At 41.1% G+C, this 23592-nt stretch overlaps 10 protein-coding genes across 10 annotated transcripts; 4 read left to right on the top strand and 6 right to left on the bottom strand.

Moving 5' to 3' along the window:
- Positions 1 to 2107: 2107 nt before the first annotated feature.
- Positions 2108 to 3824, top strand: EAF02_004099 (uncharacterized protein; the record flags this gene model as incomplete). The annotated part of the gene is made up of 5 exons (XM_038900147.1): positions 2108 to 2174; positions 2232 to 3082; positions 3138 to 3266; positions 3336 to 3430; positions 3521 to 3824. 5 exons carry the CDS (start codon positions 2108 to 2110, stop codon positions 3822 to 3824), a joined length of 1446 nt encoding a protein of 481 aa, XP_038759854.1.
- Positions 3825 to 4258: 434 nt separating this feature from the next.
- On the bottom strand, positions 4259 to 5440 carry EAF02_004098 (uncharacterized protein; the record flags this gene model as incomplete). Its single annotated transcript, XM_038900146.1, has 2 exons — positions 4259 to 5279; positions 5352 to 5440. The coding sequence occupies 2 exons, from the start codon at positions 5438 to 5440 to the stop codon at positions 4259 to 4261; spliced, it is 1110 nt and encodes a 369-aa protein (XP_038759853.1).
- A 2167-nt stretch (positions 5441 to 7607) lies between these two features.
- Positions 7608 to 8860, top strand: EAF02_004097 (uncharacterized protein). The gene is made up of 2 exons (XM_038900145.1): positions 7608 to 8095; positions 8148 to 8860. The coding sequence occupies exons 1-2, from the start codon at positions 7965 to 7967 to the stop codon at positions 8560 to 8562; spliced, it is 546 nt and encodes a 181-aa protein (XP_038759852.1). The 5' UTR covers positions 7608 to 7964; the 3' UTR covers positions 8563 to 8860.
- A 533-nt stretch (positions 8861 to 9393) lies between these two features.
- EAF02_004096 (uncharacterized protein) lies at positions 9394 to 10368 on the bottom strand (the record flags this gene model as incomplete). Its single annotated transcript, XM_038900144.1, has 1 exon — positions 9394 to 10368. The coding sequence occupies one exon, from the start codon at positions 10366 to 10368 to the stop codon at positions 9394 to 9396; it is 975 nt and encodes a 324-aa protein (XP_038759851.1).
- Positions 10369 to 11043: 675 nt separating this feature from the next.
- EAF02_004095 (uncharacterized protein) lies at positions 11044 to 12072 on the bottom strand (the record flags this gene model as incomplete). The annotated part of the gene is made up of 1 exon (XM_038900143.1): positions 11044 to 12072. One exon carries the CDS (start codon positions 12070 to 12072, stop codon positions 11044 to 11046), a length of 1029 nt encoding a protein of 342 aa, XP_038759850.1.
- Positions 12073 to 13077: 1005 nt separating this feature from the next.
- EAF02_004094 (uncharacterized protein) lies at positions 13078 to 13710 on the bottom strand (the record flags this gene model as incomplete). Its single annotated transcript, XM_038900142.1, has 1 exon — positions 13078 to 13710. One exon carries the CDS (start codon positions 13708 to 13710, stop codon positions 13078 to 13080), a length of 633 nt encoding a protein of 210 aa, XP_038759849.1.
- An 843-nt stretch (positions 13711 to 14553) lies between these two features.
- On the bottom strand, positions 14554 to 17521 carry EAF02_004093 (uncharacterized protein). Its single transcript, XM_038900141.1, has 4 exons — positions 16277 to 17521; positions 15796 to 16216; positions 15466 to 15751; positions 14554 to 15408 (listed from the first exon to the last, which is right to left on the bottom strand). The coding sequence occupies exons 1-4, from the start codon at positions 17310 to 17312 to the stop codon at positions 15010 to 15012; spliced, it is 2142 nt and encodes a 713-aa protein (XP_038759848.1). The 5' UTR covers positions 17313 to 17521; the 3' UTR covers positions 14554 to 15009.
- Positions 17522 to 17587: 66 nt separating this feature from the next.
- EAF02_004092 (uncharacterized protein) lies at positions 17588 to 19622 on the top strand. Its single transcript, XM_038900140.1, has 4 exons — positions 17588 to 18102; positions 18154 to 18899; positions 19022 to 19182; positions 19255 to 19622. The coding sequence occupies exons 3-4, from the start codon at positions 19098 to 19100 to the stop codon at positions 19590 to 19592; spliced, it is 423 nt and encodes a 140-aa protein (XP_038759847.1). The 5' UTR covers positions 17588 to 18102; positions 18154 to 18899; positions 19022 to 19097; the 3' UTR covers positions 19593 to 19622.
- Positions 19623 to 19909: 287 nt separating this feature from the next.
- Positions 19910 to 21223, bottom strand: EAF02_004091 (uncharacterized protein; the record flags this gene model as incomplete). The annotated part of the gene is made up of 3 exons (XM_038900139.1): positions 19910 to 20428; positions 20484 to 20883; positions 20967 to 21223. 3 exons carry the CDS (start codon positions 21221 to 21223, stop codon positions 19910 to 19912), a joined length of 1176 nt encoding a protein of 391 aa, XP_038759846.1.
- Positions 21224 to 22186: 963 nt separating this feature from the next.
- On the top strand, positions 22187 to 22674 carry EAF02_004090 (uncharacterized protein; the record flags this gene model as incomplete). The annotated part of the gene is made up of 2 exons (XM_038900138.1): positions 22187 to 22379; positions 22493 to 22674. The coding sequence occupies 2 exons, from the start codon at positions 22187 to 22189 to the stop codon at positions 22672 to 22674; spliced, it is 375 nt and encodes a 124-aa protein (XP_038759845.1).
- Between the last annotated feature and the right edge of the window lie 918 nt (positions 22675 to 23592).

Below are 23592 nucleotides of genomic sequence, written 5' to 3'. Positions count from 1 at the left end.
TATTAAGACAATAAAGTTATTCGATATTATAGAAAGATTCAGCGGATAGTATATCAAAAGGATTTCTTGAATTTGAAGAATAGAAAGTTGAAGTTGTAGTTTGATAAATAATAGGATTAGGTTTTCGGAAGGGTTTCATATATCCTCTAACAATTACTAAATGAATGGGAGATAAAGGTTTCATTCTTCGGAATTAAAATAAGGATAATATTGAAAAAATCAAATAATAGTTTGGATTTGCTCGAAAGGGATAATACTGGTATCATCCAGAATGAGATTGAAAACCTGCGTTATAGATTTCCAAAATCAAAAGTAATATTAAAAAAATATTTTAAAAATCAAAAGGAATTCGTATTCTAATAATAAAATAACATTAAATCCTTATAAGAAATATTATAGAAATGAATATATAAAATATTTCTAAAAAAAGAGATATTTAAAAAAATAAAAAAAAAAAAAAATAAAAAAGAATTATTCAAATACTGGATTTCCGTAACTATATAATAATCCTCCAAATCAATAAGATTATATAATATCTATAGCTCTTTTGAAAGCTCTTTTGATATTAGTATATTAATCGTCATACAAATACTACTGTGCGACGGGATGCGAAGACTCAACACCTGTACGCGGTGCATCCTACGAACCTCCAGCTCTCTCTTGAGAGTCTGCAGAGCTAAGATTGAGTCGCAGATGGAATTGGAAGAATTGGAAGGAGAGTGGTTCAGAGATATAGCGAAGGATTATATTACGATTTTACGACAGCAATACCTACGAAGAGTTGAATACCAGCTTTAGACGCGGATACGAAGGTTACGGAAGCCCCGGTTAGATTCAACATCTACCATCGATTACTATTTCAAGTACAGAAATATGATACGCAGTAGGTCTCTTCTTTTAGAAGAGTCTTTTCGATATAGAGCTTGCCGCCGCTCTACTCGTACTACAACCCTTTTTTATACCCTTTGGCTTTCAGCCACTCGAATACTACGACGACACAATACAGAGAATGCCATCGCCTTCAAATTAATACCATGCTCTGGGCATCGATACAATACAACGTTTTTCTTTTAATTTTCGAATTTTCGAATTTTCCGAATTGATTTGTGTGTGGGCAATAGGGCTTAGGATTCGGCCCTGCCCCACTATTTTCAACAGTTTCGACTATACACATCTAATAAGAGCTGGAGGATATCAAGCTTATGAAGATATACAAGGGGCTAGTTTAAAAGAGATAAAGACAGAGAAGAGTGGTGCCTTCTTCTGCTACCTCACTAGCAAGAGGACCCTTTGCTATATTGGAGGCAACTCGGGAGGGGATAACTCTTGCCTTTTATAGAAAGGGAGGGATAGCAAATTGGATTTAGGATTTTAAAAAGAGAAATTGGATATTGGGATGCTTTAATTGGATTAGGGGTAGGGGAAGAGTGAGGAAGGAAGTGTCTCAGAGGATGAAGACTATTTAATCTCTATTTGCACTCCGAATAGAGATCGGGCATAGCACCCCAGCATTCGTTTTTACTCCCCCAAATTGAATATATCTACTGTAGATATCCACTAGCAGTTGTTAGGTTCTTAAAGCCTAGCCGTCCTAAATAGTCTTGGACTGAGAAAAGGACGTTAATTAAATCAATCAATCAATCAATCAATCAACTACTGTGCGACAAATTTAGAGATAAAGAGGGTTTCTAAATATTCTTAATTAAAAGGTTTAATTGCGAAGAGAATAGAGATAAGATATTGAACGTATTTTGAATCCCTATATAGGTTATCAGAAAAGATGTATAGAATAGGTAGATTTATTGATATTAAGTATAATACATATTCTCTTGAAAGCTATGTATAATCCAGTTGACTATATCAATCAAGATGATTACGTAATACGCCTAATGCGTTTAGCCTGCTTTCTGGAGTGTATCTGCATCTTACCTAGACCTATTTCGTACCCCTGACCCCCACTTTGATTAACAATCGGTGAATCCTTCCTGCTTACTAACATATGTCCGAGAACCAAAACTCTCCGTACAATAGATGAAGGTTACAAGAGTTCTCCGAAGCTTCACAATCTTTCTCCTCACACTTTTGTCTTCAAGTCACTCTTCAAAATATGGAGTCGAACCAGTTCCACCGTGAAAAATTCACGTGTAGTATTTGTGAAAAAGACTGTGGTAATAGTGAGTCAACTCCTTTATTAAAGATTGCAAGAAACATTAAGCTGAGTAGGTATGCAGAGAAATCTAAACTTCGTCATATCTCATACTGCAAAAAAGTCAAATCTCGTGGTGGTATAAGATCAAGGAAGCGTGCTTGCTCAGCTTGTACCAAAGCCAAGACGCAATGCGATTTGATACATCCAAGCTGTTCACGATGTCTAAAGAAGAACTTAAGCTGTATCTATCAGGGACCTCAGTTGCCGAAAGGAAAGGTTCTAGAGCCAGAAGTAAATAATCATGCCGATACTGGTGCGGATCAGACCGAAGAAGTATCTTCGATTTTATCTTCGTCGCAAGACGTCACAGCAACGGTCTGGCCGGATATCCATGAAGCCAGCATGATTTCAAGTCCATTGCAAATTTCGGATGTTATCGCCGAGGATACCTTGAATCTCGAAATTCCGAATGAAAACTGGAACCTCGACATTGAAGAATTTATTTCGGAACATGTGGACATTTCAGTTTTCAGCAAACCTACAAGATATTCCCCACAACTGTTACCAATGGATCCGTCCCCTATTTCCGCGAGCTATCAACCGAAAGATAGTGGTCCATATCACAGACTATACAATCAACCGGTACCCAGCGCCCCAAAAGCATTTGCACCTCGAAAATTGTCCAACAATCAATTTTCCTTGAACAGAAGTTACATACTATGCACTTTACCAACATATCCCTCAATGTTACTCCCTAGTAATGACGATGGACTCCCGCCATTTATCCATCCTCATTTCAACAGTCGTAAAGCGCTTCCAGCACCGCTCGCTACATGTGTTTCCCTCATACAATGGATAAGTGTAAAGAACAAGGATAACATTTTGTTTATTTGGGGGTGCATTAGGATGGAGATTGATAGAATATGTGCCCAGGTTTGTTCACAAATAAACTTTAAATTGGGTGTACTCTGAATGAGGGAAATGCTAGTATAAAACATATAACATTGAAGATTCCGTCGCTGCTCTTCATGCCATTACGATTTATTTCCTCCTTCGAATTTCGGAAGATAATGAGAAGGCAACAAATTCTGATGTTCCATTAATTTCCACAATGGTCGTAAGTAAACCTCACTTGCATTCTTGATATTCGCGACGCTCTCGTACCGTCACACTAACGAAACAATAGAAAGTTGCAATGCACGTTGCTCACCTGGCAGAAGACCTCCAAAACGAGGGTGTTCCATCGTGGAAAGAATGGGCGATGGCCGAATCCATACGCCGGTAAGTATTTCAACTGTTTCCGATATCGAGTTGACGATAAACCTACCACAGTAGAAGTTTGTTTCGCTAACTCGACTACATCATGCCCAGCACAATTATAACACTGTTCTTCATCGACCTATTCTTTGACGTCTCTTCTTCAGTCCCGGAATATCGCTGCAACGGAAATCGCCTACAGTATATGACTTTACCCTGTTCTCGCAAACTCTGGAGAGCGACTACAAATGAAGCGTGGGAAAATGAGTATGCAAATTCAATAAGAGGCGTACAGCTTACGTATGGAGATCTGATAATTTCTCGAACTAATCCTGAGGATCGGACATTAGATGGGTGGTTGTCTCAGTTGGATGAATTTGGAATGCTGGTTTTGGCTGCGGCGAGTTTGGCTTCATGAGCAGTGTGAAAGAAGAAATATGTGAGGATGAGAGAGAGAGTGGGGGATTTGCAAAGGATAGGAACATTGGAATAAAACTTAAAATACTCAGTGAAAAGACTACGCAGTATTGGTCTCTAAATTTATCTATTACTCTTACATTCTCACGTAAAGCGTTGTCGACATTCTATCTATCGAGTCACCATGTTTGCACACTTAAAATAAATATAATCTCGAGGAATGGTTGAGATCTCCACTTGCAAGAGAATGATTAGCCGTGAAATTGTTCAAAGTTAATAAAGCTACCCATCACTCAATCCATGACAATCTAGCTGTCCAGCTCAGCAACCTTTAACAAGCGCGACCATGCACCCAACTGATCTATTGTGTTTCTCGCTAGTCTAATCTGGCGACTTCCGACTCTTAGAAGCATAAACTACATTTGTCGCTAGGCTTCATAGTTGTTGAATGCCCATGCCCTCTTTAAATTCTATGGTACGGGACTCGTCTTGGTCATCTTCGAATGCAAATACACCCAAATAAAATAGTTCAAGCATACCAGCACTTGCCTGAGCTGTATTAAAAGGCGTGCCTTTCATATTAATTTCATCTGTTAGACGCAGCAGTTCTGTGGTAACCTTCCGATTGTTCTTAATGCGCTCCAATACTCTCATGCTTCCTAATAATCGTTTGTAGTTTGCGACGACTACAAAAGCATCAGGTGAGTATTTAGCTGTTCCTCTGATCTCCTTGAAAACTGGACATTCAAGGATTTTCGAAGATATATGGTTATGATACTCGCAGCAGGTTGTTGATGAACTGTTCCAATTCTCGATAATTTGTGGTTCCGAAATCAATGGGTTGATTTTATAATTGTTGGCAACTGGAACTCCAGGAAATAAGCTTCCCCAATGTTCCAGTTGGTCCGGAGGAAAAGGTTCGAGATACAACTTTGCCAGCTTCGAGGGTTTGGATTGAGATGCGAGCACTACCATCGAGTTCAAAAACCGGATGAAGTAACGCAAAGGTCCTGGAAGCTCTTCTATACCTCCTAATTCATCATATGAAGCTGAGAATGTTTCCTCGATACGTGCAATCCATTGGGGCTGTACAAGTCTGACATGTCCGTCCTTGATTCTGAACCATGTAATAAGGTAGTTCGTAACAAAGTCTTGTAGAACCAAAGCACAATACTTATGAGCCAAACAATACAGCTCCACCCTAGTATTAACGGACGAATAGGAAGTGTTTTCATCTGCCATATTGATTCGATTTGTATAACACCATTCGACCAATAACTCGAATGCGTTGAAGTTATCCTCCGGTAAGTCTATAACCTTGGAGGTTGCCTCACTAAAGTTACCCCGAAGCATGGCGTCGAAAACTTCCAGCTTTTCGCAAATGACATTTTTGTGCACTTGAATAGGCTTAAGTTTATCACCTACTCGGAAGGTGATGAGTTCATCGCCAAGAAATCTGTTAAGAAACAAAGTTAGTTTATTTCACATGATACTAGCAATGATCATGGGTGAGTATGCTGAGACTTACTTTGAAAAGTGTTTGGCCTGTTTTGATATGGGTGAAGGGTTTGCGCCATTGGCAATTTTTCTTCTAGTACTACGTTGACAGGAGGACATGGCGAGGATATATGCCCAAAGTGCTGGAATTAGATGAAATTTGCCACTAGAGGAATCGGTTCGCGACGAGAGTGAGGTCAATTGTAAAGGGAATCAAGAAGACGCCGTGCTTTCAAATGGTAATTCGACAAATTTTGGTATTTATTTGATTAAAAAGTCGATGATCTTGAAGTGGGCGTTTATGAAGTGGAAGTTCCGAGATTATCGAATGTTGTGAAAAGGGAGATGTAAGAAGAACTTTAAATAACTGAGGTTGTGATACAATGGCCGTATAGAATACGTAGAGTGAAGATCGGATGCCGTATTTTCATCTGTAACTGTTGTGAAGTTCAAACCAAAGACCGTACATGATGGCCTCGGTATGACTATTATTTCAGTCGCGCACTGAAGAAGCCATTGTTTGCGACTAGTAGAATATTGGAATGATACAATAACCTCATGTTACCCAACCGGCGTGAGAGGCAGTGAATTACAAGTGATAAGCACTGAAATTTAAAATTGATGAACGTTGAGAATGAACAAATTTGCAGTTTTGGCTTCGTTATCATCAAGATTATACGGCCCCTCTTCTGTAGATTTGATGTGTTGTTCTCCTAACGAGCTGAACTAATGACAATTGTCAAGGCACCAAATTTATGGATACCATCAGCCATAGAATATCAGATTGACAAGCACACTAATGATCTCAAAAAAGCTTTCGTTTGCTTTCTTTGCTGCCAGCCACCAGGGCTTTGAAGATGATGACCCAAGGTTGATGGAATTGTAATGGAGCTGTGCATATGGGCTTATTGGGAAAAGAAACTAATGCCGATATGCCAACTAATTGAGAATAGCCTCACTTGAGGACTCTTGTACTCACTATAGCGCCTGCTCTTCCACCTGTTCCCAATTTAAAATGTTCATAGGTTACATGAAAAAATTACAACTTTGTACTGCCAATGCTCAAGTAATGTGCTCTAGTCGATCAATCGATTCAACAAGTAGGAAAAGGAATGAGAAGCATAAATTTCAATGGATTTAATATCCTGATTGATGTTGCTATGAGTAGACATTTTGACAAGGTGCAAATTTTCTTAAATGTATTCGAATTTCTCGAAGAATTGATGTTAAGGTAGAAATGGCACTTGGATGCTTGGATTGAAGAGAAGAGAGCATGTAAAGTGGGGTCGCGCTAGCGGCCGTCTCACCGAGAGATGCATGGTCAATGTTCAGTTTGTGGACCGGACCGGACTGACAACTTTGACATTTGACATCTCTCCATCTACACCAACCTCAAGTTATTCTGGCTGTTTTTGATACTCTCACTGTAAGAAGGTCGTGTGTCTTTGCTTTTGAATAAATTCAGATGATAGTCTGATATTTCATGAGTTAGCAGACCCAGATCCATATCTTCCTATCTACAAGTTGGATGACTACTGCATCCCATCAAGTTTGAACTCAAACCATGTCTCATCAAAGTAGTCGACCTGAATATGGTGCATCAAATTCATCGCATACTTCACAATTTTCACACAGAGCATTCGGATTACTGTCGCGCCATCACCGGCCTCAGATTCTTCATACAGTTTCAGTTCCTTGCTGGTGAAGCTAGCGGTCAGACCTCCCTACCACATCTCTGCCCACTATCGCATGTTTCGCCTTCCATGGAAAGTTTCTACTTTATTCTTCATCATGCATAGTAATAATACCATTCACGGTCTTAAAGGCTTATGGTAGCGTCATCTATCATGTCTGATATGCGAGGTGCGGGTAGATCTGATTGAAGTACGTTTTTGTTTCCTCTAGATACCTGGGTAGTCAGCCCTGTGAGCTATGTCGATGCCGCTTAGACGATAATCGGCTCGGATGGCAGAAGATTCAAGTTAGTCTCAGTGACAAGATCAAAAGTTGCTATTCTGAGGTTACCCCTGCTCCGTTTGCAAAGATCTAAGGTTTACCTCGCGCATCGCTTCCGTCGCTGTGTAGTAGAAGTCCAAATTGCATAACAGCTCCAGTTCAATCGTCTGATTGTTTTAACTTCCAAAACAACTAGTATATCCCAAATTCGCAATCATATCTGAATCAGATCAATTTCAATATTCGGAAAGAACTTGAGGTGAGCATTCCCGTTACAAAATCATCCCATGAAACAAAGCTTAAGTTAGGTGTTGTACAAACAGCCAATCGGATATAATTCTGGGAATATAAGTTGGGAGGTCTAAGGGCTGATCAAGAAGAATCGGACGCAAATCCAAGTGGAGTTCTTCCAAGCCTTGATGTCGGTGCTCCACATTGGCGTATATATACAATCTGCGGGGAAGCATCATTTCTTCCTTCATCAACCACTTTCTCTAATCATTTTCATCTGATCGCAACTTTGGTCACTTTCTCCAAGTTGACAACACATTCATTTCATATATCAAAACATTCTTTCCACGTTGATCGTGTAACACATCTTCTTTATTTTTCTTTTTTTCACGCGCAGGACGAATAGCGAACACTATCTTTGACCTGATCAATTAAACATTATTACCCAATTATAACCATGAAGTTTACAGCAATCTCAACTTTCCTACTTGCGGGTCTTGCATTCTCAGGCAGCGCATTAGGCTATACATCTCGTCATGTGCATCGTCGTGCATTAGGACCACGTGCGAGTAATATTGCTCGATCTCCGTAAGCCATCACTAATGGATATCAAATGATGTGTAAATTGACTTTTAAACAGAGAGATTGTCAACTTGAACAATGCTCCAGTACCCACCTCTCTCGCATTTTTCCCTCGCCAGAATAACACCAATAATGGCGCCACCGCACCCAACATTAACGCACAATTAACCTTGACTGCCGTTCCCGCCAACACCACCACGGTTTTAGTCTCTTCAACCTCAACAGGTCCCGCCCCAACCGGAACCGCAGCGGCTGTGGGAGGCATTCAACCTCCAAATGTCGAAACTACAACTGATTCAGACAGACCATTCTCGGTGAACGGAAATACATTTACGGATATTGAGGATGCTGTTGATAGGTCATGTGCAATTCAGCATAATGCTTGCGCGGATGCGATTAATAATGGGAATTTGTCCGGTGTGGAAATTAGTGATTGTGATGATCAGCTTTCAAAGTGTGTTGCGGCTGGTTAGAGGTGAACCCTTAGTTGGTTGCGAAGTGGAGTGGAGTAAAGAGGGAGAAAGGATCTGGAGTTATAATAGTTGAGCTATCACTCTTTAGTTTCCCTTCAATAATGACCTCGATATATTCCTCGAATGCCAGTGCAGTTGTCTTACCAAAAATGGATGTACAAATTACAACACGCTCAACTGAACCTATATGTCTCACTTCAATCATCCGGAATAGGAAGTCGGCGGCCAGGCTCCTAGTATCCCAGGAAGTGAATCGAGCATTGTTCAGATAAGAAAGCCAGTTGATTTAATTCCCATGCTCATTAGGGAGATCATTACCATCATCTAGGCACGATTTTGCACGATATTGCGTCTCTCTGGAGGCTTTTTCCAGATTAGGGTTTGATTGTTCGGGGTCGGAACTGTAATCAAGTATTAATGAGAGATCGACAGATTCATGTTCTGGTACTCATGAAAGCTTCATTCATCCATGGTTACAAAATCGAGTAGTATCACCAATTCTCTCGTTGTATGGATGTGAAACTCGACGATTTTGTCATTTAGAATGTTGTAAGACCTGGCGACAAATATTTCAAACCTAGAGTAATTTGTTGGAAAGCTTTGGATTGATTTTGCACAAAGAAAAGATTGTTAATCAAGTTTTTTCCATGGATCTAGAACGAATGCAGAAAGTTAAAATTTGAGGTAATGGCAATCTGGATGTCGAGGATTTTTGGACCTAGCAGAACAGATCTTCGACTTCATGATAGGGGTCATGAGGCCCTGACTACACTTAACCTTGCTCACATTGATTGCACGGCACCGTGTAATTTTTGTTAAATGCCTTGAAACTCAATTCATTACAATCACAAATTTCCCGCCCTTTGTTTGCGATGCTTTTTCATACGCTTCAACACCATTTTCAATCCCAATCTCTGTCCATGATTCTTCTTCTGCCCCTTTCAACGACCCTTCTTCGAATTTACTCGTCAGTTCTTTTAATTGAAACGCAAGTTCCTCGACACCATATGCCAATGTATTGCACCCTACCAATGACTTTTCCCCTCGATAGAAACTCAACATATCTAATGTCAATCCCGTATCAGCGCCACCCCTTGGTGATGCGATAAATGCCAATCTACCTCCTCTGGCAAGCTTATTAACAGCAGCCTGTACAAGAGCAGGTTGACCCACAGTATCCGCCACAACATCCACACCTTTTCCGTCCGTTAAATTATCAACGGCATTGAGTTCTGGATCATTCGCAGTATTGACGTCATCCTTATCGCTTCTAGTAGCAGATATGACCTGGCAGCCCATCCCCTTCGCCAATTGAACTATTGCCGAGCCAACAGCACCATTTGCGCCCGTCACCAATACCGACTCGTCTTTCTTGGCATGTGCCCGCGAAAGAACAAGGCTTGCAGTCGTGAACGGAACGCCAACACAAGCTGCCTGAGTAAATGAGAGATTTGATGGCTTCGGCGCGACGGCATTTTCGGGAACGAGACAATATTCGGCTTGGAATCCATCCTTGGTAAAGGCGATTGTGTTTCCACTGGTACCATAGACTTCCTGACCAATGCGATCAGATGGGCCTTCCACCACAATTCCCGAAAAATCTCGGCCTGGAATTCGGGGAAATGTGGTATATGGGAAACCGCCCTTGGCATTGAGGAGGTCGCTTGGATGAATTGCCGAAGCGTGGACTTTGATGATGAGGTGGTTTGGTATCAATGTAGGTCTTGGGACATTCTGGAGGACCAACTTAGGTGCTGCTGCTGAATCATGGCGGAGAAGCCGCAGGGCTTTCATTGTGGTACTCATGATTTTTGAGTTTAATTCGAGTTGGTTGGATGTGAAATGTGATTAATACTGGAATGAAAATACAAGAAAGTAATGCTTTTGATGTGCTTTATATAGAGGCTCCGAAATCCCGCAGCTTGATTATTAAGAAGCTACTAATCGCCCGAAATACCCCATTCTTTGTGATTTGACTTTCCAAGGTGCATTAGACAAGTCTTAGACAAAAATTAATTGTGATAACAAACGTTAGACACTTGGTGCTGATATTCTCAACTGTTTCTCTTCATCGGAGATTTGTCTGGGTAGAAATCGGGTGTGGAAGGTTACGGAACGTTAACCCCTTTCCGCAATACCCGCAAATAAATGAAGGGGTACTCGGGTAGGTGCACGGTGACGGTAAGTAGGTATTCAGGGTTGTAAATAACACATCACATTCATTCTAATCACTCATGTTATTGATTATTTGAAGGTATCGACTGAATATTGATCTGCTAATAGAGATTAACAAACATTCCATAGCGTGTTAGCATCCATACCCCTGATTCCTAACCTTCCTATCATTAAGCGTCTATGACGCTATAGAAATACCAGATATAGAGTTCTTTGCAAAGGTTCTGCTTGTGACTGAATGTCACATAATCTTACTTCACTCCATCTACACTACCTCAGTCACCCGTTAACCACAAGACCCTGAAACTAAACCGGGGAAAGGAGAAGCCAAACTGCAGAAAGACCAGCACGAACAGGACCAGGGCCTCCCTCTCTAAACTCAATAGCTCCCCCGTCCTTTTCATCATCCTCCATCATATCCTTTTCTCCTTCCATATCATCTCGGGGATCCTGAAATCCAGTAATACCAAGAGCCTCGAAACCAAGCTCTTCAATTGTCTGAGCGGATGTGTTAATATCATGCTCTAAGTTCAAATGCTCCATGTTCCCATTTATCTTCTGGTGAGAAGAAGTAGATGGGATGAAAGCCGCAGCAAGAGCGAGAGCTTCGGCCATGCTGATCTTGGGTGCGATGCAGGTGGGCTTGCTCGACTCAGGATTTGTCGGCGTACTACTTGGGGCAGGGTAGAAGCCTGAGATACTGAATGTTCTATAGTAGGCGTGATTGCATGTTCTGATAGAACAGACATGTTCATCTTTGGGTGTATCTTTTGGCTCCACCGTAGAAGGTTTCTTGATGGGTTTGGAATCCGCCGGACTATTATTGAAGCGATAGAAGCCTGAAATACTGAATTGTTGGTAGTAAGCATGACTGTATGAGTGGACAGGACAAGTATGTTCATGACCAGTCTTCTTGGCCTTGATTTCTTCTTGTTTAGGACCAGTCTTCTTGACCTGTTCGTCCTCTTTGGGAAGTCCCTTGGTTGGTGGTGGAGGAGTGCAGACAATGGGGTAGAAGCCAGAAATGCTGTAGCTTTGGTAGTAAGCATGATTTCGGGTGGTAATGTTAGAGTTATCAATGCCTGTGGAAGAATCGCCAGTTTTTGGAGTTTCTTTTGGTTTAGGAGCTATATAGCTCGGGCTGCAATAGTTTCTTGAGTGAGCTTGTCTGAAGTTTCCACCCATACCGGTAGGTGTGTTGAAGGATTTACGAGCGGTGATAGAGCGTTGAATTAGAGCTCTTTGCAAGACAACATTGTGGAAAGGTAAAGACTTCATAACTAGATATCTTCTGCTGATCGACTGGGGTGAAATGCCGTTCATGTTGAGAGACATGTCGGTGACTTTGGTAGATTTATTGTTTATTGATCGAAATGTTGTGATCCTTTCTTGGTGCCAGAATGTCAAGGAATTGTAGTGTTATACAAAAGAACAAGAACTCACGATTAGGTTGTTGTCTTGTAGACTTTATAGAGATGTGAAGTTGAAAGGAATATGATTGTCATTTTTCGAGCTAACTGCTACAGCTTCCTTTCTACGGCTTCATCAAGACTAGAGAGTGATTGGAAACTTATAAAAATCTTGTACCATAATGAATAATGTGTTAAAAAGCTGATTTTGTTGTGGCACTTTGTGTTTTAGTTGGATGGAGTGAAAAACATAGGAGTAATGATCATTCACTGCATCGCCTGATGTGGAGTAAAAAAGTTCATTTTCAGAGGAAAGCTTTTGATCAGATTACAAAAATACCCAAAAGCAACCAAAAGCAACACAGTCTAGTATCATGTAGCAAAGAAGAGTTGCAGAGGTCAATTGGTGTAAATTGAACCATAAAAGAAAGGATGGATGAAAAAAAAGGCTTCTGGGTACCTACGTAGTCACTGCAGTTTGGCATAGACTTTCACATTGACTTTGACAGTGAATTACATTTAGGTGACATGATGTGATACGGTAGTTCTCACAATAACCAGCACAGCTCAGATAATTCAGCTCCCTCCCTCGTGAATGAATGAAAATCGATCAATTAGTCAGCAATTTGTTCTAGTCTATACCCAATGCGCTCGCTCAATATCCTCCTCCGCAAACCAACAAAGTATCCGCAAACAATTTCTTCCAAAGCTAAGTTGACGCTCAATAATAACCAACACCAATGGTATAAACACAATAACAAGCAATGTGTGCAAAGAAAACAATAATAACGCCCAACATCCAGCCAAAATTACAAAATTCGCTATCCGCTAGCCATTTAGCAACAAACAAAAAAACAGAAAGCATTATATTCCAAACATGTATCGCAGAAGAGAACTGTCTGTCGACTTCCAATATCCCCAACACCACAGTCTAATATTCGTCCGCGGAAAAGTGATTCGGTTTGCTCGCTTGGTCGTCTAGATAGATCAAAGTTGGTATCTCCCACTTCGGGCAATACTTTTCCTGAAAGTCTTCCGCCATTTTCTGATAAGTATTATCGATAAGTTTGAAATTTACCATCTTCTGAGCATCAGTCTCTGTCTGATTACCGTCTTTGGTGCGCGAGGATATATCCTTTCCGGTGGTGGGTACAGAGATAGTCTGCAACTCTGACATTGTCGAGAGGATCGTAAAGAATTGATGAGTGCGACGTTCGAGTTGTTCGATGAGGAAATTATCGATTCCAAGAAATCTGCGGAAGAAGAATCCATTGAGTACGAGGTGGGTAACTTTCAGAGAAGATAGCGGACTGCTTTCTCCGAAGTCTAACCATGCAGGCCAGAACTGAAGGGGGAAAAATAAGTGTAGGGTGTCGGATCGCTTGTTGAAGGAGAAGGATCCAAACATCGCTGATTTGCTCATGTGGTGTTGAGCTTCCTTCCTCGCTTCATGATTAACGAGAAGGGCAGGGATGCTTGGAGCTTCAAAGACACCTTTCATCGGATAGAGTCCACCATTATTCTTCACCTGAACAGCAACGTCTTTTTGAAAGTAAGCTGCCATATCATGCTTCTGATCTCCAGATGAAGTTTTTCAAAGAGGTGAAACTCGGTAAGTGGTTTGGTTGCTTCTCCGGTGGAATTCAATGACATGACTTTTTTTACTTCATTGGTCGTACGTTTCATCTTGAAGGAGTCTTCAGAAGTCAGTGAACTTCTTCTTTTAACTCCCCGTCCTCCGCCTGAACCATTCATATCGCTAGATTCCTGGAAGAACATTTGCAGATATTGATGTGTCTAAATTGATGGTTTCAAGTGATGAATTTGGAAGGTATTCGTAAGGTGTGGAAGGTATTCGGAAGATGTCGAAGAGATGTGAATGAAGGTCGCAAAACATAAGTGTAAAGATTAGATTAAAGATTATGTGTGTTGTTACTTGCTATCAGAGATATTAATGAGTATAAGTGCAGGATGCAGTATTAGGAATTGTTGTCTAAGATATCAGAGATATTCGAACAAAGTGTAGGTGAGTGCAGATGGTAAACTGGGAACTGGAAAGATCAGAAAGAAGATGAAATGGCAGGGGGGTAGAATTCATATTTATAGGTTCTCGAGGAACTAGATCCACATATCCATAGTAAAATTCTACCTCCCAAGTACGTACCATTTCATGTCCCAATGCTTAATTCCTTACTATAGTCTTTTCTTGGTACATGATTCCAGCTGAGGAAAGAGCTAATTCCAGCTCTAACTGTCTGTCACATATAATTATAATTTCTTGGTATAAGCTATTTCATACCACCATCATACTCTTTCACACAATTCTATTTTTTCACACAATTATACGCAAGTCAATTCATGTAATATTTCGCAATCTATACACAATTAGCCCTAATAGTGGGACGATTCGACTTTAGAGCCGAGCTTTCGATGACTAGTACTATTATTAGTACTTGCTAGTACATGCTAGTCCAAACTCATTCTAGAACCCCCCTCCCCCACAGTTTTCTCTTTGGCAGCTTTCAACGACAAAGGTTTTATGAATCGCTATCTCTTGATAAATTGTTCAAAGCTATCATTCATTTCAGGCCACTTCATGAGAAATGATTTTGGGCGTGATAACATTCCGATACATTAAGCAACCTTTCTGGTTGGATTATTAAAACTTCTGCTGAAGAATTTTCCATGTATTTCTTGTGATCCACATTGCTCCTCTCCAACCCACCAGTAATACAAGAGACGCTAAAACAATAAATACATCATCATTTAAAAATGCTCGAAGATCTTTGAATTGCAAAATTAAACAGGGTTTTATTGGCATTAAAAAAGACAAAATTCGGCCCAGACTATTTTATTCCGCGAGTCAAGAGAATTCATTATATCCCTCCATTCGCAAGTCCATAAATGGTCCTTTTGCCCAATCAATAGTATCCAGCCAGTCCAAGTCATCCATGACCATCGGTTCGACATTAAGATCTGATAATGGAACTGTGGTAGAAGTAGACGCTTTGGGAGTATTGGCAATTTTAGGAGGATCAAGAATCTTATCCAAGGTCCTCTTGACTATTTGACGCATTCTTCCACATAATTCATGATTCGCGGCTGTCGGTCTTACCCAATCTAGGAAGCCGACTAATAGACTAAGGTTTTGGATTACTTCTGATCGAGGCAGGTAATAGGTCGGCTGGGCTGCAGGATTTTCCATCTCTTTGATGAGTTCAACGCAGATGACGCCTGCTGATGGAATCCCGTAGCACATGATCTAAGAGCTTTGTTAGCTTCTCCTAGCATAAACTAACAACTGTGAGTCACTACTTACAACCCAGTCGTAGTCGGAATAATAGGTCAGAAAGCGATCTTTGGAAGTCCACATCGAAACGGTTAGCGCCAAGAGTTGTCTCGAAATGTCAAGCAGTGGCTGCTTGTCACCCTTTATTTTTCTGACGAAAACTTGTTCCAAAATAAATGAGCACTGAAGACAATTGAATTTGAGTGCAATCTGTATCCAATGAGTAGTTGTAGATGAATTAGTCGGAGTAGAGCTTGAAAGACGAAGCCACGGTGGAAGCCGCTCTTGAATATTCTCGTTCCGCTTTCGCAGGTCCCTGAGATAGTTAGATGATGAATTATTTTTCGGATCTCTACTTACATTATACGAGCCTCGGAGAATTGGTTGATAGTCCCGAGTGAAATCTCCAATATTTCATCTATGATTTCACCATACATCATCGATGCTCGAATTCTCGAGGAAGAATATATGTTACCCTCTCTGTTCCAACCATTCTCATCCAGCTTACTCGCTGCTTCTTGAAGGGTCTCCTTCCCAGCCAGAAGAATCTCGTCTTCGAGATCAAGTGGTAATGGGCATGAATTATAGCGACGGCTCAAGCCAGGAGGCCTACCAGTGAAAATCGACAACGTTTTATCGTTGACAAATATAGCAGAGAATATGCGTCTCTTGATCTCCAGCGAAGTCGTAACTCCTGCATCAGGGCAAATGGCACAGTGGTGAAGGCCTAGAGCTGTAGCAAGATGAACTTTGTCGCCCTGTCTTCTCCATAATTTGAAGGCTGTATCATTATAATCAGCAATACACTCATCATCATTGACCAGAAAAGAATAAGTCTTACACATATCTCCTATGATCTCACTCTGAAGTGTGTTTGTTTTCCACAATAAACTCAGCATAAGAATGTTACCGATATCCATCTTACTACATATTTCTACGCAGTCCTCAGCACACTCGTACATTTCTTCAGTAAAAACAAGCCTCTCCTTTCGTCTACCTGACTGTGTTTCAAAAAAGGATTCTTGTTCCTTGTCTCGCATCCCAGCAGCCCGATGCCCCAGTACACAGAATAGTATACCCAGAATCTCCCACCTAAAGTTCACACCTGACATTGAGGATAACCAAGCATCTCCATCCTCAGCGTCAGGGAATTCTGTGCTGGTATTTTTGCTCAACAAGTAAGCTACCTCTCTGAGTCTCTCTGGCCTCCTCGGATGTCGTAGACTTTGACCGAATGTGGACCATAGGGATTTCATACAGTGTAGGATAGTAGGCTTGTGGAAAGCATACTCTATTGATTTCAAAGTATAATTTTCCATGAGTGACTCACAAGTAATTTGGTCAGGGAGTTGACTCAAAATTCTCATTCCCAAAGATATTTCCGCAGTTTGTTGACCATTCGTGACTATAGCTAACGTGGGGGGCGTCGTTATCGAACCTGCAGAAAATGTACATTCTCCCTCATCATCGACATCCGACACGAGGCCATTTTCGTTATCAAGAAACGGAGCTGAAAAACTCGTGGGACCATAGAACCCAGGAACTTTTCTTGATGCTGCAGCATGATCTATCAGTGAATCAATAGATCCAGAAGTTTGCGGCGATACTAAGGAGTCGTTTGTGATATCTCTAACGGGATGAGAAGGATTGGATATCGAGTGTTCAGAGGAAGGGCCATGACTCGGAGGATGCACTGGTGGATGCGAAGGTACATATATACAATTTGCCGCGGCACCTTTTCGTTGACACCTCAAACAAATGGGAGTTGTATGATCACAGCGTGTTTTGGCCTTTCGACAAGGTTCACAGGCTTGATCTTTACGTTTCCTGCGTCGAGGATTTGAAGAATTGGAGGGAGGTGAAGTTATCATTGACATTAAAATTAAGTTGAGTTGAAGTGGGGATGAATTGTTTGTGATACAAACCGATAAAATTCTGATTAGTATCTAGGCAGTGATTTTGATGAGAAAATACTATGGAAAAGCGATGTAAGTTGTTTACGTGAAGGCATGGATAGCACGGACGATAAGATTAAGAGCGATCTCGGCGCTTACGACGAATATATCTGACAGCAGCAACGTCATTGTCATAGTTAGGTATTCAGGAAATCGCAAGATATTGCCTGAGTATTCAATTCGAAACATTACCTTAAAGATGTTGTTCAGATGTGTTTTGCCGAGATTCGAATGAAGGGGCATCGAGGTATCACAATACCGATTAAGTTCTAGTATGGTAGCAGTGCAGTACCACCACCATTCTAGAAATTCGCTGGCCAAGAGCTACTTTTAATCAATGCCCACAGTTCGACCTCTACGGGGATGAGGACATGAACTCAAGACATCTAGTGATTACAGACATGTCTTCCTTCACAATTATCAAACAGAATAGGAAGAATCTAATCAATAAGTACAGAAGACATATCTCAAACAACTGTAAAGTCACGGGAACTCAGGGCCGACGACATAGACTCCGACTTTCCACACACAAGAAGAATTGAGGACAAATCTCATGATCTCATAATAAAAATACCTATGTTTCAGAAGCACCGGGATAATAAATAACTTCATAATAAAATTCCACACTCCACTCTTTAAATTTCTCTTGCAATTGTCACTATACGAGTAGTGTTCCTCTAAACGATCTCTCGGCGGCTAATACACAACACTCGTGAGTCTTTCGCGGCTCACCACATCATCATTAAAATATTTACTCGTATAGCATAAGGAATGAATCTTCAACAAAATCAATATAATAAACTCAGACATACAAAAACCCACCGCAAAAATCTCATTCAATACATCATCATCCAAAACCCCAATGAGCATAATAAAAGACGCAATCGACCATCCCCAACCATCTGCAAATCTTCGCAAAGACACACAAGTTCAATTCCCGTCTCCACGCCCAAAATCCCATTCATACAATGCACATCTTCCAGAAATTGAATCCCATTTCCAAAACATACAGCTACCGCCTGCGATTCTCCTCCACAACCCATAATTTCCATAGTACATCACTCCATATTCCCTTCCACGTGCATGTGCATGTGAATCCTTCAGCATCCGAAAATAGAAATCCGGGGTAAGGTTACACTTAACAAATTCTCAGGCGGCAAAAATATTCTCACGAACCGCGTAGGTTACCTACAATCTAGAATTGCGTTGAAGATAATAAATATACTAGGTATTTAAATCCCATTTCCATTCCCCTGTATAAACACAAAGATGCGAGATATATTAAACTCCGCTTCCATTCCCATATTCTCTCTCTCCTTCCCGTACCGTTTCCTTTCCATCTTCTTTCAAAATTCCAGACATCGAATACCTACGTATACCTACCAAGTGGCCCAGTCTGGATTTCTCCCACCCATCCACAAGTGCGTAACGCCTCCGGTCACCTTCCGGCCATCCATTCCATCATTTGCAACGCCTCATCCGTTACATATACATCGTGAGATATTAAAGGTATGTTCTCGCCCTTCTCCCATTATGGGAATTTCAAATATCCAAAATCATCAATCCCATGTCTCTCTCCACATATCACTCCCATCCCGTGCGCCAGTTTGTTTCTGACTGTTACTGGAAAGTAATTTTTCTCGTCGTCGATATTATCATAGAGAAACATCGATAATCCAAAAAAAAAAAAGGAAAAAAAGAATCGAAATGGAGAGCTCCTTGCGAAACACTACGGATTCTATATTTTCCCATGCCCAGGAAATGAAATACATAGATGAAAACATCTTAAACCGTAAGATTCTCTCCTATTCTCACCTCCATCTCCATACCATCAAATCCACATTCCCACTAACTCCCCTCCTAGAATCATCCCAAGCCACCATTTCCCCTTCCACATCCAATACAAACCTCACATCCACATCTTCATCTTCACCCCCCAAACTTCTCAAATCCTCCACATCAGAATCAGACTCAAAATCAACATCACAAACCCCACTATACTCCTCCCACACAATCTCCCATTATCCATTCCCGTCAATTAGATCCGGGATAGCACCCAAAATATCAATCACAACAACCATCGATTCCATGATCTCGAATCATCAAAATGGGAGTATGGGACTTTCGCTTTTGACGCGAGATTTGGTGGCCAGTCCGGTTGAAGATTTTATTTTGGGGAGTCCGCTGGAGGGGTTCATGTAGATTTTTGAGGGAGGGTTTGTTTGCTTTGTGGATATTGGTTTTGGGGGGGGGGGGGGGGGAATTGGAACTTGTGGTAGTGGGATTGGATGTTTGGAAGGGAGGGATTTCTATGTATATATTTGATTATTAGTGGAGGGGAATCTCTACCCGACTTGGATTTTGAGTAGTGGAGCTAGGAAATTTGGGGATGATAGGGATTAAAATGTATAGCTCATTTGAAAATGGGTAACAATATATGGATATCGAATCAACATGTACCCTGTTAATCAATTGCGTTTTCATGCTTCCAACTTTACGATCATTGCGGAGAAGTAACCCTAAGCCCTGTCGCATACAACAACAAACGGTGCCGTGATAGAACCAAAAAACAACCTTCCCGTTTTAGGATCGTGTACGACCGAAGTAGCAGCCGACAGAACACTCGCCTCAATATCCTCTAACACTTTCGTAACCACATATCTCCACTCTCCATCCTCGGTATCGAATTTTCTAATCCTGAAAGCCGTAGCTGGAGCATTGATTGTAGAATCACCCATCGATTTGACCAGCTTGACTATATCGGGAAAAGCGGCTGCAAGAATGTCGCCATTAGCATCTACGGATAAATTGTCCAATGGCATCTGCAGATCAATTTCGTCGATTTGAGTAAATGTATTATTGGCTTCCAGAGCATAGACGGAAACTTTGCCTTTGATGGATGAGGCGACATAAAAGAGGCCATCTTGTCCTCGAACAATGCCATTGAGAAGTCGATAGGAGGGACCAGAATGACATTGATCGTCAGACCCACACACAGCGATATTTCCTCCCCCAATAACCATATCTAATGAGCGAAGCTATATATTTGTAAGCAGAGCTAGACTAATATATCAACGGCATAGATCTACTTACAAGTCCAGTTTTAGTAGAATGATCATTAGTGAAAACAAATCCACCATCTCCGGTCGCGGCAATGTTATTTGGGGTTTTTATGATTGGATTGGCAACGGTCTTGACAAATTCCAATTTTTTAGATCCAGGAACCAAGTCGAAAACTTCCACGGTGGAGTTCGCTCCTACTTTTGTCGCGTCGAGAAAATTGCCAGATTCATCAATTGCTGGTCTGTGATTGACCATCCAAAATCTCAATCGAGAATCAGATAAGAACTCAACATCGAATCCATGGACATCAATAGAGTTATGATTATCCACTCCCTGATACCCTCCTGAAATTTCTAGCGTGTGTAGTCCATAGAGTCCATCCTCTCCCGGCTCATCAATTTTAAGTACAGATACGTGATCTTCCAAGGTTCTTTAGGATACATTGTAAAGATTTCCCCTGGCAATTGTGTAAGTACGTCGTGCATTACAGACGTAGAATGTATATCGACTTACCCCGGACTCCAGCCCCTTCGACTTGCAACTGTCGAACATGCAGCATACAATGTACGATCCTCGTGATCAAGAAAGAGATCTTCGCAAGATTCTAAAAGCGGGTGCTCTACTCGTCGACATGTAAACGGATAATCTTCGAGATTGTTATGAATTCGTCCTACTCCGAAATTGAGGTACAACCAATCCTTCAGGATTGTTTGATACAAGACACCGGAAAGGACAGTCAGTGCTCCTAGAATGATTGTTTTGGAGCCCATTATGTCCGAGTGTGAAGGTTCATTAATTTCCTCGGAAGGTATCGGTATGCAACCTTATATATAAAGTTTGCGGTTTTAGAAAAGAGTTTGTATCAAAATGTCTCGATAACATTACAGAAAGTGTCGTTGGGATTTCCCCCTGTCTGACAGGGTGACAATCCTCAGCGGCTCAGACCCATATTTTACTAACGTGAGATCACTGGTGGATGTAAGACCGTTGCATGTGCATTACTAAGTGAAAGTGATGCCAGAAGCACAAAAGCATGATAAAGTCTACCTACCTAGTTAAATTGATCCTGTAGTAATTTGAACGATTAGTTGAAGCTTAAAATACTATAAATTACATGAATTGAATTGGATTGTAGGTAGATCTAAGTAGATAGTTAATTAGAAACTCATGAATGCACCATGTGTGACATCTGATTAGATAAGATACACGTGACCAGGACGATGATACGAGCTAACTGTTTTGAGTTTGGCGATTAAATTCATCGCAAGCTTTGAAGTTACCCCTTCATCAAATGCATCATCGCCCACATCAACTCTTGTGTCATTGTATCCTGTAGTTTTCTCGAAATTTGTGATCAGGGAATCACTGTAAAGTCTGACTTCAATTTACTGGTTTCCTGGGCTTATGGGCCATCATTCTTTATGAACAACCTGCTTTCGAAAGAAGGATATCCACATAAACTTGTTTCTGCGTGATATATTCACTTCCAAGAATCAGTAAAACGTCATATGCAGCAACAAAGAATAACAGGACAGGTAGGTTGATGGGCGTGGAAAGGTAGGTTTGGTTTGAATATATAAGAAGTATCAAGATCCGTTTATCGGTTTATATTTCCTTCATTCTATTAAGAGACCTATTCTTCCGCAGAACAATCAATTACATCCATTAAAATCGCCCTCAAAACCAATACCATTCTCCTTTGAACTTCTAATACCACTTTCCAAACATCCAATATGGCTAACGCCCTTTATGTCGTCCTTGCGACTATCACAACAATCGTTGTTCTCGTTGGAGGTGCCTATGCCATGGGACTTCTCGATGATTACATCGAGGAATTGGGCGTCTTTGCATTTAAATTCAAGGCCAAGGCTGAAGCAAAGAAGATGGGACTTCAAGGTCTTCAAGAAGGAACAGACTTCCTCGCAAGTAAGTAGCATCATGTCCCCTACATGCTAGACAATTGAGTCTACTTCTTGCTTGTGTTTCCTCAGTCTTCGGACCCTATATAATTGATTAATGCTAATGACATATTTCTGTAGGTGACTTGAAGGGCAATCAACAAGCACAAAATGTTAGAGAAGGCAAAGGACCCATTGGCGGATTGAAGACAAATGGAGAGGGCCTTGCAAATGGGATCTTAGGAGGAGCTGACTCTTGTGGAGATGGATTGGTTGGAGGATTGAAATCTGGTGGAGAAGGATTGACTGGAAAACTCTTTTAAGGATAAAATTTATCGACGGAGTCTCCTTTAGTGTGACGACGTAACGAACTATCGATTACGAATATTACGAAATTTACGCAAAGAAAAGCGGTTGGTTCATGAATGCGGGGTTCAGTCGGCTTGATTAGTTTCGTAAATCAGAAGTCGGCTATGATTTATGATTTGGGGTTTCAGATGTAACGATGGGATGAACTGTACTGATAGAGAAAATGATAACGATATCAAGGCGAACGTAGGACGGCGTTACAATACACAACAATCACAAGATGCAGGAGTTTCCTCCAGATTCCAGACCCCATTACCCAGTGACCAGTGAATCAATGCAAGGCCCCTTTGGACCCCATCGTCAATATTATATTCTCACTTGTGACCCTTTTTCCCCCTTTCAGATGCAGTTGACCAGAAGTCAAAGTCGAGTTGAAAACAACGAATGCACTATTAGTAAAATAACGATCTCTTCCAGTCCAGAAAAGAAAGGGGCTCTCAGGTTACTCTCTGGGTACATATTTCGCATCTCAGGTCAACTTCTATGCTTCTTTGCATTTCCCATGGCAACATTAGGTACGAATTAGAGTACACAAGGAACTCTCCCTTAGCCAACTCATCTTGTCCCACCGAGCCCACTTCCCTCGTGGTAAAAATGGTAATGGCAAGCTTCGAGATTTATCGTGAAATTTTCGACATGCCTGGGTAAACAAACCTGGTGATGAAGTCAGCTTTTCCTGGATATCAAGAACCCCATGTCTTTGCAAGATCAGAAACATTCTCTAGAACGAATACCTAGTACACTTACAACGCCCTTGGTCACCCCTAGGTTATGTGGTGATGAGGGATTCCATTGGTAAGGAAATTTCCTCCCAAATTTGTTTCCTTTTCTGTAACGGAAAATAGATGAAAAGTAAAATTGGAATGTTCCAA

This window comes from Botrytis sinoallii (genome assembly GCF_014898435.1).
Source record: "Botrytis sinoallii strain Bc 23 chromosome Unknown BSIN_006, whole genome shotgun sequence".
Classification (NCBI taxonomy): domain Eukaryota; kingdom Fungi; phylum Ascomycota; class Leotiomycetes; order Helotiales; family Sclerotiniaceae; genus Botrytis; species Botrytis sinoallii.
Note: the sequence above shows the minus strand (reverse complement) of the source record. Positions and strands in the feature narration are given on the sequence as shown.

Bases quoted from the DNA above. Each gene is read 5' to 3' on its own strand.
- EAF02_004097 (XM_038900145.1), top strand. From the start codon at position 7,965: ATGAAGTTTACAGCAATCTCAACTTTCCTACTTGCGGGTCTTGCATTC. The intron at 8,096-8,147 runs GTAAGCCATCAC...ACTTTTAAACAG, and splicing joins AGTAATATTGCTCGATCTCC to AGAGATTGTCAACTTGAACA.
- EAF02_004093 (XM_038900141.1), bottom strand. From the start codon at position 17,312: ATGTCAATGATAACTTCACCTCCCTCCAATTCTTCAAATCCTCGACGC. The intron at 16,217-16,276 runs GTAAGACTTATT...ATAATGATACAG, and splicing joins TGAGATCATAGGAGATATGT to CCTTCAAATTATGGAGAAGA. The intron at 15,752-15,795 runs GTAAGTAGAGAT...TAACTATCTCAG, and splicing joins TTCTCCGAGGCTCGTATAAT to GGACCTGCGAAAGCGGAACG.
- EAF02_004092 (XM_038900140.1), top strand. From the start codon at position 19,098: ATGGAGAGCTCCTTGCGAAACACTACGGATTCTATATTTTCCCATGCC. The intron at 19,183-19,254 runs GTAAGATTCTCT...CTCCCCTCCTAG, and splicing joins AGATGAAAACATCTTAAACC to AATCATCCCAAGCCACCATT.